At 34.6% G+C, this 13,087-nt stretch overlaps 2 protein-coding genes and 1 long non-coding RNA gene across 4 annotated transcripts in view; all 3 read right to left on the bottom strand.

Annotated features, from left to right (window-relative positions):
• The window catches only part of LOC107963790 (uncharacterized protein At5g50100, chloroplastic), a 40,976-nt gene that overhangs the window by 20,301 nt on the left and 7,588 nt on the right, over window positions 1-13,087 (bottom strand). The window lies entirely within an intron of this gene.
• On the bottom strand, window positions 2,029-9,017 carry LOC107963789 (short-chain dehydrogenase TIC 32, chloroplastic). Its single transcript, XM_016900260.2, has 9 exons — window positions 8,888-9,017; window positions 8,537-8,612; window positions 3,324-3,479; window positions 3,170-3,246; window positions 2,937-3,090; window positions 2,775-2,853; window positions 2,611-2,695; window positions 2,464-2,510; window positions 2,029-2,371 (listed from the first exon to the last, which is right to left on the bottom strand). Exons 1-9 carry the CDS (start codon window positions 8,991-8,993, stop codon window positions 2,207-2,209), a joined length of 945 nt encoding a protein of 314 aa, XP_016755749.2. The 5' UTR covers window positions 8,994-9,017; the 3' UTR covers window positions 2,029-2,206.
• Window positions 10,468-11,365, bottom strand: LOC107963791 (uncharacterized). The gene is made up of 3 exons (XR_001702036.2): window positions 11,107-11,365; window positions 10,859-10,999; window positions 10,468-10,764 (listed from the first exon to the last, which is right to left on the bottom strand). It is a non-coding gene; the product is annotated as an uncharacterized lncRNA (long non-coding RNA).

The raw sequence follows: 13,087 nt of genomic DNA, 5'->3' as shown, positions 1-13,087 counted from the left end.
ATAGCAGACATAAACGTGCCAAAACAGCAGAGTAAAAACCTTCCAATTACTATTTTATATGAAAATTGAATTTTACTAACAACTGCTATCTAAGTATTGTTAAAAACAAACAAATCCTTACAAATAGGTAACCTTCGAGTCGTTAAGTGTTGATGTAGTGATTCACTAAAAAAAATAAGTACATGACAACTCACGTTAAAAATGACCATTTGAAAGACCATAAAAACAAAATCAATTTAGACTTCTATTCATAGTTTAAAACATCGGTGCAATTAACCTTACTGTAAGATTAAATGAACTCAGCCGTTTGATTTAAAAATGGAAGTCAACTACTCCTAATTTTTTTTCTTAATATTTGTTTCTATTTTGTTCGCATTTGCTGTGCAAGATTTGTCCGGAAAGATTCTGATTTCTTTTAAAAAATTAAAGTTAATTATAAAAATAGTCACTTTTATTTGCTTTAGATTACATTTTAGTCATTTATGTTTGAAATGTTACGTTTTAGTCACTTATATTATCGTTTTATTACGAAGTGATCACTCTACTGTTAAGCTTCGTTACCTCCCTAATGGCCGTCCTACATGGCAGTCCAAATGGGTTTTAAATACCAACTTAGATGTCCTACGTGGTAGTCCAAATTAAATTTATTTAATTAAAAACCTATTTTCATCTCAGCAACATGATATCTAAGTTGGCATTTAAAACCCAGTTGGATTGTTATTAGAGAGGTAATGGAGTTTAATGATAGAGTGACCACTTCGTAAAAAAACAATAACGTAAATGAATAAAACGTAACATTTCAAACATAAATGATTAAAATGTAATCTGCAGCAAACAAAAGTGACTACTTTTGTAGTTTACTCAAAAGATTTAATGCTTGATTTAGAATTAAATTAAATCGAGTATATTATTAAAACATTTTTATTATATTTTATAAATTATGATCAGCCATATATTATATAATCCAATAGTTGAGATAATATTGATCAAAATTGGCCCAATCAACCACATCAGCAATCCATCTCAAGCAAACAACGTCGTTTTTAGCTCAACTTGGTATCTGTAGCTACCATTCACCACTTGGGTCGAGTCCCTTATTTTTATATTTTACTTTCACAAATGAAGAGAGAAAATAATACATTATTATTTGCTATTGTTATTGGAAATAGATCGGATCGACAGGTTAAATTAATTGAACAAAAATAAATTAGTATATTAATTCAAATAAAAAGATTGAATCGATTTCTAAAGGAACCACTCAAAAATTAATAAACAATCAGGATTTAAGATAAAATTTATAATTTTTTTAAATGATCTTATTTTTTTATAATTTTTATTTATTTATTTATTGTTGAACTGGTGATCTAATTGAAAATGATGATCTAACCAATTCGACCACTGATCTAATTTTTAAAACATTATTTTTGTCATCTAATAACACATTATCATAGATAAAGAAAAGTAAAAATGGCATGCTTAACTGTCAAGTGTTAATGTTGCCTTTGCTCAATAGCAATATTAAGGTTTCGAATTCTGAGTTCTTAAGTCCTAAATGTTACTTTATGTAAATATCTAAGTTTTTATTTAGATTTATTATGATCAGTTAGTTTAAATTGAGTTAACATAGTTGTTGGTTAATTATTCAATGCTAGCAATGATTGATTCTATTAAAATTGTTGTAATTCATAAGAGATTTTCTCATTTGGGTTATATCAATCAATTACCATATACTGAATTTTATAAATGAAAAAATTGATTTGATCTACTTAAGTCCATTAAATATGTTTATATTTTCATTATTTTAAATATATATTATAATATATTTTAAATAAATATGTTAATTCACGGAACCGACTAATGTTAAGTTGGTTTGTTTAAGTGGTTTATATTATATAAGTCAATCGATTTGATTATTGTATATGATTGTTGGTTAAGTTAATTAAGATAAAAAAAAACCAATTGAATCAACCAAATTAACCATTTTCTCGCCTCTAATAATCAAACATGAAAAATACCAAGTGGGAATAGTAATGGTAGCTATAAGAAATACCAAAGATAATTGCATTTCCATTTTTAGAGATTAATATAACATTATATTTTGTATAACATGGAACATATTCAAGCTTGTTCATACAATTTTGATTTCATATATCAAAATGAAATAATGCAAATGCAAATCCTCTCATAAAAGGCCTTGTGAACCAACCTACTTGGGATTGATCAAGGTGAAGCTAAAATCCCATAGTTTTTTAGCCAAATCTACGTCTTTAGCCATAGAGCTTGGGGTACTTATGTTGCTGTCCATGAAAAATTCTCCACTAACACCTTTAACTTGTGGGTGTAATGCAACATAACATGTAGTGGCAGTTCCCTACAACCATACCAAAACAAAAACAATATATGGACTTGTGCTTGTATCTATCTTCTAATGAGTCTCACAACAATTTGTAAAGAATAATATACCTGTGGAATACTCTTGAGAAAATATTTCCCAATCAAATGGAAAAAGCCTGCTTTGAGGAAATGTATTGGATCAGTATTTTCAAGCAATGTGTTTTTGGACTCGAGTGTAAGTGTTTGGATATAAGTGAATTCACTCGAAAGGATTACCATTCATGAAACCATTGTGGCGCATAATATTGGTCAGAATTGCTCCGGGATGAAGTGAATTTGCTGTAATCTCCACCCCATCTTCCTGTTTATGTACAACAAAAAAGAAGATTTCTCAGATCTCTCATTTGGCATGTTAATGGCGTCTTAACCGTATTCCGTACCTTTAGACGCCTAGAAAGCTCCTTGGCATGTAATATGGTAGCAAGCTTTGATTGTCCATAAGCATACCAAGAGGAGTATCTGTTAATTGGCAACAAATGATGAGAAAGAAATGGTTGAGCAATTTATAAAGATCTTGGACCAACAAAAACTGGTTCATTTACCCTGATTCATCGTTGATTTTGTCGAAGCGGATTCCCTCGCTATACGTAAACCGATGACCTATCGAAGATACATTGACAATCCTCCCTTCTATGTTGCTTTCGCGTGCTCTTTTTTTCATAGTCTCCGATAGAAGATCGGTTAGAAGAAAAGGACCTGCAAAATATGTCAATGTTACTACATCTCATTAGATTTGAGATTCATGTAGACATAACGTTATTTGAAATATATGAACCTAAATAGTTGGTTGCAAATTGCAATTCGATGCCATCGTGCGATAACATGAACGGTGTTCCAACCCCGGCGTTGTTGCTTACAAGCCAAGAAAGAAAATGTTAGTATAACAGCAACTTTAATAATTCAACTTTGCAAGAATATGAAGTTCTTACATTAGTAGATTCAAGGGAAGATTAGACGATTGATATTGTGATGCAAATTTTCTTATTGATGCCAATGAGCTTAGATCTAATTCCATTACATCAATCTTAGCACCAGGTATTTCTTTTAGTATTGCTTCCTTGACATTCCGACCAGCATCCACATTTGTTGGTGCAAAAGGCAGTAACAAGCTGTTTTCTAGTCTTGCTTGAGTAGTAAGCCTCGAGCCTTGGTGAAGAAGCAAGCTCGGAAGCAGAAAACAGAAAGATGAAACTAGCAAGTGAAAAACAGAAAAGAGAGAAGAGGAATGAATGAAAAATGAGCTGATATCTTTCATTAACAAATCAACAAGGCATTAAGCCATTACATATATCAGTCAACAAGTAAAACAAACAAGCAATCACCTAATCAACTACCTAACTCCACTAATTTGCATTGAAACTTACAAGATTAGCTTGTACAGCTTGCATTGCTGACTTTTCAGTCAATCACTATCAAAATATTTTCCTACTTAGTTCAACATGAACTAGATTACAAAACAATCAAAATGGAACCAAAAAACAGCAAGTGGATTGGCAGCTTCAAACTTCAGTTGCTGCACACCATGGCACCACTCCTTGCTGCTATTCCTGGAGTATGACCATCTTTGCATGTCGTGCATGGCCACCTTTTGCATGGGAACTAAACTTAACACTCCTCCTTAGTTTCCATGCTAGTAACACCTAATTCCCTTTTGAATTTAACAAATTTAGACACATTGAGTGCCTTTGTGAAGATATCAGCAATTTGCACTTCTGAATTGCAATGAATCAGCTCGATTTCATGAGCTTGTTCCATCTCCCTTATAACATGCAACTTAATATTGAAGTGCTTGGTTCTGCCATGAAAAATGAGATTTTTTGCAATTGCAACAGCAGATTTGTTGTCACAATAAATCTCTGTTGCCTCCTTTTGGTTTTGGTTTAAATCAGCCAAGATTTTTCTAAGCCATATGGCTTGATTCACAGCAGATGCAGCAGCAACATATTCAGCTTCTGCTGTTGATTGTGCCACCAGACTTTGCTTCTTAGAACTCCAGCAAAACATGCCTGAGCCAAGACTAAATGCATATCCGGATGTGCTCTTCATGTCATCACTAGATCCAGCCCAGTCACTATCAACATAGCCTACCAACTTCATGTTTTCAGCCTTTTTGAACAATACACCATGATCAATGGTGCCTTTGATGTATCTTAGCACTCTTTTAGCTGCTCGAAAGTGCTGATCATTGCAGCAATTCATGTATCTCGATAGCACACTAACAGCAAACATGATATCGGGCCTTGTTGCAGTCAAATACAACAAACTACCAATGAAACTCTTATACATGGTCTCGCAAATTGGTTCACCACTCCCTTGCCTCGAAAGCTTCACTCCAACAGCCATTGGTGTGCTTGTTGGCTTGCAGTTCTTCATAGAGAACTTGTCCAAGATCTTCATAGTAAAGGAACTCTGACAAAGAAAGATTTCCTTTTCTGTTTGCTTCACTTCCATTCCAAGGAAGTAGTTCATTCTGCCTAAATCAGACATTTCAAACATTTCTATCATTTTTCTTTTGAAATCTTCCAGCATTCTTCTATCTCCTCCAGTTACCAATAGATCGTCAACATAGAGTGACAGAATAAGCTGAGTTTCAGCTTGGTTCTTCTTCACATACAGTGTTGGTTCACTAGCACTCCTTTCAAATCCCAAACTGACCAAGTATGAGTCAATTCGAGCATACCAGGCTCGAGGGGCCTGTTTTAGGCCATATAAAGCCTTTTTCAGTCTGTACACCATGTTTTCTTTGCCAGTGATCACAAATCCTTGAGGCTGCTCGATATAGATCTCTTCTTCCAGGAAACCATTGAGAAATACAGACTTAACATCAAGCTGATGAACGGTCCACTGATGTTGAGCAGCCAAGGCAACTATCATTCTAACTGTGTCTAGCCTGGCTACTGGTGCAAATGTCTCCAGGTAGTCTAGACCATACCTTTGGTTAAATCCTTTGACAACAAGCCTGGCTTTTAGCTTGTTCAGACTGCCATCTGCATTCTGTTTTACTCGATAGACCCATTTTACTCCAATGGTCTTCTTTTCAGTAGGTTTATCAACTAGCTCCCATGTATGGTTCTTCTCAATCATGTTGATTTCATTGACCATAGCTAGTTTCCAGCCTTCATCTGCCTCAGCCTCTTCAAAACTGCTAGGTTCTGCTATTGCAACCTGTGCCCTTTCATAAATATCTTCTAGGGCCTTGTGCCTCTCACAGGCACATCAACATCCATTTCAGATCCTAGCTGCTCAAGTTCAGCTTGATTAGGCACTAGGTCTTCTGAAACTGCTTCTGGCTCATTTTTCTCCCAATTCCAGCAGGCTTTTTCATCAAAGATGACATCTCTGCTCACCTGGACTTTGTTTGTCAAGGAATCCAGAATCTTGTAGCCCTTCTTGACTGAGCTGTAGCCTACTAGAACACCTGGTTGAGCCCTTTTAGAGAGTTTGTCTCTCTTTGCTGCTGGTATTTGTGCATAGCACAGGCAACCAAACACCTTCAGATGTGCCAAGGAAGGCTTGAACCTGAACCAAGCCTCGAAAGGTGTCTCGGATGCAAGAGCTTTGGTAGGAAGCCTGTTCTGAAGGTAAACAGCAGTGTTTACTGCCTCAGCCCACATGGTCTTGGGCAGTTTCTTTTCAAACAGGAGACATCTGGCCATATCCATTAGACTTCTGTTTTTTCTTTCAGCTACCCCATTCTGCTGAGGTGTGTAGACATTTGTAAGCTGATGTTTGATACCAGCATCATTGCAAATGGCTTGAAACTGAGCTGAAGTGTACTCAGTGCCATTGTCAGTCCTTATCGATTTCAGCTTGCAACCTGTTTCTGTTTCTACAGCATTTTTAAACTTCACAAACACTTGAGCTACCTCAGACTTGTGTTTTAAAAAGAAAATCCAGCAAAACCTTGTAAGATCATCAATAAAGAGGATGAAATACCTGTTTTTGCTGAGTGATTCAGTCCTCATCGGGCCACATACATCAGAGTGCACCAGCTGCAGTCTTTCAGTAGCTCTCCAAGCTGAATTTGTAGGAAATGGCAGTCTTGCCTGTTTCCCCATTTGGCAAACTTCACACACATCATCATGCTCCACTGAGCTGATGAAGTTCTCTGCCAAGCCCTCTTTGGCCAATCGAGCCATTGATCTGAAGTTGGCATGTCCAAGCCTTTGATGCCAAAGCTTGGAGTCTTTAACAGAGGCTGTGTATGCTGAGTTTGAGTCATTTGCCCAGTGAACCTCAAAGCATTTATCAGTCATTGTGACTGTCATAAGGCTTGATCCACTTGGATCAGTAATGTAGCATTGTTTATCCTTGAACACAACAGAATAACCTTTCTCGAGCAGTTGAGCTATGCTGAGAAGGTTTCTGTCAATCTGTGGTACCAACAGCACATTTGGAATGATCTTGTTGCCTGTGGGAGTACATATCAGCACTTCTCCTCTTCCTTCAGCCCTTATAAACTGACCATTTCCAACCTTGACCTTGGTTTTATAACTTCTGTCCAAGGTTTTAAACAAGGAGGCATCTGGTGACATGTGGTTAGTGCAACCACTGTCTAGCAACCAGCCTTTGGAGCATTTCTTCTCAGAAGCTACACAGGAAACAGCAAAGACCTGTTCTTCTTGGTCACTACTGTCCTCAGCTACTCGAGCTTCAACCTTTGACTGCTGAAATTGATTCTGCCTTGGCTTACTTCTGTTTTTGCAGACCCTTTCAACATGGCCCTTCTTCTTGCAGTGTTGGCATACTGCATCTGGCCTAAACCAGCATCTGTCTTCTGGATGGCCAGGTTTCTTGCAATGTCTGCAGGGCTGGTCATTGCTTCTTGAAGCATCAGGCTTAGGCCTATTTTTCCAAGGCTTTTTGCCTCTTTGAGCATTAGTGCTCGAGGTTTCTCTGGCCTTGGCTTGAAATGCACCTTCTTGGTGATCTTCAGCTCTGCTAGCTCTCCTTTGTTCCTGAGCATAGAAGGTGTTGATTAACTCAGTCAAAGAGATGCTAGCAAGGTCTCTTGAGTCCTCTAGGGAGGATATCTTGGCCTCATATCTCTCAGGCAAAGTGGAGAGGACTTTCTCCACAATTCTTGCCTCATCAAAGTGCTCACCTAGGAGCCTTATGCTGTTAACCACTGCCATAATTCTATCTGAGTACTGCTTCACTGTTTCTTCTTCCTTCATCTTCAAATTCTCGAAATCCCTTCTCAAGTTTAACAGCTGTTGTTGCCTTGTTCTCTCAGTGCCTTGAAACTCCTCCTTAAGCTTATCCCAGGCCTGTTTTGGAGTCTCACAGGCCATGATTCTGGTGAAGATGACATCTGACACACAGTTCTGGATGCAGGACATGGCTTTGTGCCTTTTGGTCCTCTCATCAGCATGTTGCCTAATCTGAGCTACTGTGGGATTAGCCCTCAGTGGTGCTGGCTCAGTATCTGTGTTGACAACTTCCCACAGATCGAAGGCCTGTAGGTAAGTCTTCATCTTGACCAACCATATGTGAAAGCCTTCTCCATTGAAGACTGGTGGGGCTGCTGGTGAAAATCCTGAAGAAGCCATCAAGTTCCTTGTTTTGAAGCAACAGGTCCACTAAGACAAGAGCTCTCGATACCAATTGTTGGTGCAAAAGGCAGCAACAAGCTGTTTTCTAGTCTTGCTTGAGTAGTAAGCCTTGAGCCTTGGTGAAGAAGCAAGCTCGGAAGCAGAAAACAGAAAGATGAAACTAGCAAGTGAAAAACAGAAAAAGAGAGAAGAGGAATGAATGAAAAATGAGCTGATATCTTTCATTAACAAATCAACAAGGCATTAAGCCATTACAGATATCAGTCAACAAGTAAAACAAACAAGCAATCACCTAATCAACTACCTAACTCCACTAATTTACATTGAAACTTACAAGATTAGCTTGTACAGCTTGCATTGCTGACTTTTCAGTCAATCACTATCAAAATATTTTCCTACTTAGTTCAACATGAACTAGATTACAAAACAATCAAAATGGAACCAAAAAACAGCAAGTGGATTGGCAGCTTCAAACTTCAGTTGCTGCACACCATGGCACCACTCCTTGCTGCTATTCCTGGAGTATGACCATCTTTGCATGTCGTGCATGGCCACCTTTTGCATGGGAACTAAACTTAACAACATTCCTTACGGCCATAACTACGTGGACACTGCGCAATGCAAGGACGCGGGTTGTCTCTACACCAATACCGCTCGATGCTCCTGAAATGAACTGATATAAGTAATCGAAAGTGACAAGCATGCGTATTTAATCCATCAAGTTAGGCTCTCTACTCCACATTAATAGTGACGTGACCCGAAAATCCTGTCATATTCGGGGTTATTTGATTGTCGAAGACCCACCAACCTGGTACTCTACGAAAAGAAAATTTTCCCAAAACTATCTGATCAACCAAACAAAAGTTTAGCTTAAGAAAATGACAACTACAAGGATTAATGAAAGACAAGACAAAAACCCAGAAAAGAAAAAACCGAACCCGTCACAATGGCAGTGAGGGCAGATCCATCAATCCCTTGAGTAACTTCCTCTGCTGTAGAAGAAGAAGAGAATCCTGATGGTCCTTTACTTCCAAAAAACCACATGTTTTCTTTTGCAGTTTAATCTAAAAAAGCTACACTCTGGATTCACTTAATTTAAGACACTTAGCAGGGATTGTTTTGGGAAAAAGTCTTAAACTTCACCAAATCCTTGATAATACAGTGGTTGACCAATGAATATAGTTCTTACAAAGCAACAATATCTTATGGGAAAAGAATGGAAGTGGAAATCATGACAAAACATTATTGACCAAAAAGAAACATAAAAGCACAAACCATGAAATACACGTGGCTGTAGATTTTTGACTTACAAAAATATAAAAACGTGTTGGAAGTAGAAAATTATCAACTTTTATGGATTATAAATTATAATTATTAAATATTCTGCTTACGCCTGAAGATTCATTCGTGAGAAGATTTAAAAAATATATATAAACTTGAAAATTGGGTACAAAAAATTAGACTCATTCTTTAAGCAAGATTTTTTTGCCAATATCTGGCTTAAATTTGACAAAAAAATTATGTTGTTATTTGCTTTTGTTTACTGCTGTTATGTTGTTATTATTGTTTAAATATTGTATAATTTTTGTTTTATTGTTAATTTTACTTGTTAAGTTACATATTTAAGTATTTATATGGATTTTTAATTTGTTGAGAAACATTTATTTTAATATTTTTAGTCTATTTGATATATTATATTTTAAAATTTATTTTTATATAAAAAATAATCTAAAAAGGAATTAATGCTGGCGGGTTAAGCTTGAACAAAATTTTTAGCCTATTTTTTGAGCCGGATTAAAAAACAAGCCTAATTTTTTGCACTAACCCAACCCATGATTATCTCTATTAAGAATTATGATTATACAAATAAATATCTATTTGACTATTTTTCCCATCATTAATAGTTAAATTTAGACTAAAATGCCTAATAATCCTTTTGAATATATCGGAAAAGTACATCCAATTTAACTCTCTGGTCATGATGTGTACATAATTAAGTCTCTTGAATTTATTTTTTTTCGGTAAAGCGTTTAATGGACCGTTAAGTGTTGATGTAGCAATTGATTTAGAAAAATAATTATATGATAACTGATGTGAAAAATGACAACGTGAAGGATTTAATTTATTTAATTTATTATTTTATAATATTCTAATTATTTTTATTATTTTATGGGACTTAATTAAATAATAAGTTATAAATTTATTAAAATTTTATTTTTTAAAAGTATAAATTATTATAGAAAATTTTAAATGTTATAAATATATTTAATATTATACTGCAACTAGTAGCTAGATATATATATACAGATCAATAGGCAACTCCAGTTAGTTAGACCCATCAATTTGTGATTTGATCAAAGCCCAACTTTATTGGGTGTAACATGTTCGAATTTTAAAGATAAGATTGTAACATAAACATAAAGAATACTAAAAAAAAAAAAGATAAATCAAAATCCGAGTCAAATCCATAATGAAAGCTTGCAACAATGGCAATGGAAGTAGTATAGAGGGGAACATGTGGAGATAAAAAAGAATCCTTCATTGATAACTAAATACAAGCATATATCTCTAGGATAATTTACACACATTAATTAACACCATAAAACATAATCCAAATTAAGTGAAACAAAGAGTTGAGAGATACATCAGTGAAGTAGATGCACAAAAGGACATGTAGAAGAAAACTATGAAAAGATGCAAAATAATGATTATATCATTTTCAAGCTCTGGTCTTGAAAGGAATGGCCCTGATTATTATCTGGTGGTAAATTGCAGCAAGAGCAGCTCCAATGAAGGGTCCAACCCAGAAGATTCACTGCAAAAACATAAATAAAACTTCAAATCAATCTCTAAATGCCATCAACATAGAGAAAGAATGGCCAAATGCAGAAGGATATATATGTACTTACATGATCATCCCATGCATGGTCTTTGTTATATATAATGGCAGCTCCAAGACTCCTTGCTGGGTTAATACCAGTTCCAATGATGGGAATGGTGGCCAAATGAACCAAGAACACTGCAAACCCTATAGGTAGGGGAGCCAAAATCTGCAATGTAATTGAAATAAAGTTCATTAAAAGAGTCTATAATTCAAGTACCTCAAAAGGTCAGACTACTATTTGGTATTCCCCTAATTGGAGTGGAATTTGCATACTTGAAAAGAGAGGAATGGTTTAGACCAGTCTAATACTTCCAATTAATGAATCCTAGCGGCTAGCCACCTTGTTGATACATGGACGAGTTGGCAGCGCAAATGGTCGGTTTGCCTGTTTAGACAGGGAGGAGTGCCAATAAGAAGGATGGCTGTAGTTAAAGAAGGTGGGAGTAGTGGTTTTGGCGAGATTGAAGGTATCCTTAGGCCTTTTACACATTGATTGTTCCCGTCTTGAGGTGCCACATGATGAGTTAGTATTGGCAGGTCATGGATAGATTTAACTAAAGTGGCATTATGATGTATCCCAAGTCATCTCGAATGGGACAAGATGGCTAGAAGCCAATATGACAATTAATGAGTGGGCTCACCATTCAGGCAAGTTACAAGACAAAGAGTCTCAAGTGAGGGTCATGCATGACTGTTCGGGCGTGACCATTCAGGGCTTTTAGCGATGTGTGACACACCTCAACAACTAAGTAAAAATGATAGAAGGCCATTCATGCATCTAACAAACTAGGGAATAGCTCCTTCAATCAAATTTTTATCATTTTTATTATTAATTTAAAATTTAAAATTTTATAAATTATAAAAAATTAAATTAAAAATTTACCATTTGAAGAGAATCCTAACTCTGTAGTCTTCGTCCTTGGTTGACTCCACTAATAAATTTCAACTTGAATTTTGTATGTCAACTTGATGGTCAATGTGTTCCCTATTTTAAGTGTGGCCTAAATTCGAGTTGTGGTAATCGTACTATTATTAAAATTTTACTCTCTTTTTGTAATTCATCAAAAAAAATCTAATAAAATTAACTCGATACATCAAAAAAACATTATTGGAAAGATTTTAATTTTGATTAACACTTGTATTAATTAATGATAATTGTAGACTACATAAAAAAATCAAAATTTATCAATTATTTTGTTCATTTTTTCTTTTAGTAATTATAAAATGATTAAACTGTCAAAATAGTCATTTTTGTTTCCTTTGGTTTACATTTTAGTTATTTATATTTGAAATGCTTTGTTTTAGTCATTTATAGTAAGCTGACATAACTCGTTAAATCATCATTTCAAATAAAAAATTTAAGTTAAATTATACAATTGGTCCTTAGATTTTTTTTCATTTTGAGCAATTTAATTTTTTTGCTTTTACGTTAAAAGAGATGGAGAATAGAAGAAAACAGAGGGAGAAGCATAAGAGAACGAGAAAAAAAGAAAGAAAAGAGAAAGTTAAAAGAACATAAAATAAAAAAAAATAAAATTTTCAAAACAAAAAAATATGGGGACCAATTCTATAATTTAACCTAAAATTTTATTTGAAATGATGATTTAACATGATACGTTTTTCTTACCATTATACCAGTAACGATAATTAACGATTTAATGACTAAAATGTTACAACATGTTAATGTAAATGACTAAAATATAACATTTCAAGCATAAATGAATAAAATATAACATGAGTAAAACAAAAATAACTATTTTAATAATTTACCCTTATAACATCAACAAATTTAGTTTTAGTTTTATACGGTATATTATGGAACAAGTCAACCACAAGACAAAAATCTAAAATTCCATTACCATAAATCAATATTTCATAATATACAATTATTAAACTCATAATTATAATTGTAAAATTTCCCATTAATTCACAAATACTTTTTTTAATTATAAAATTATAAAATTAATTTTCAAATTTGCATCTAATATATTTAAAATACACATGCCTGTTTAAAACAAATCAAATAAAATAAATAAAACATATGGTTTGAATCTAATAATATTAATAATAGGGTAAACTATAACCAAAATAACTTAAATAAAAACTCCTCTGAGATATCCTCTCTTCTTTGTATGGCTGCCTCATTTTTTAAAGGGGAATAATCTTCAGAAAAGACCCGATAAGAAACCTATTTTACTTTCCAAAAATGCCCATGAAACCATACCATCAACAGCTGTGCACATCCAATAAACCG

This window comes from Gossypium hirsutum, chromosome A03, assembly GCF_007990345.1.
Source record: "Gossypium hirsutum isolate 1008001.06 chromosome A03, Gossypium_hirsutum_v2.1, whole genome shotgun sequence".
Lineage (NCBI taxonomy): Eukaryota > Viridiplantae > Streptophyta > Magnoliopsida > Malvales > Malvaceae > Gossypium > Gossypium hirsutum.
Note: the sequence above shows the minus strand (reverse complement) of the source record. Positions and strands in the feature narration are given on the sequence as shown.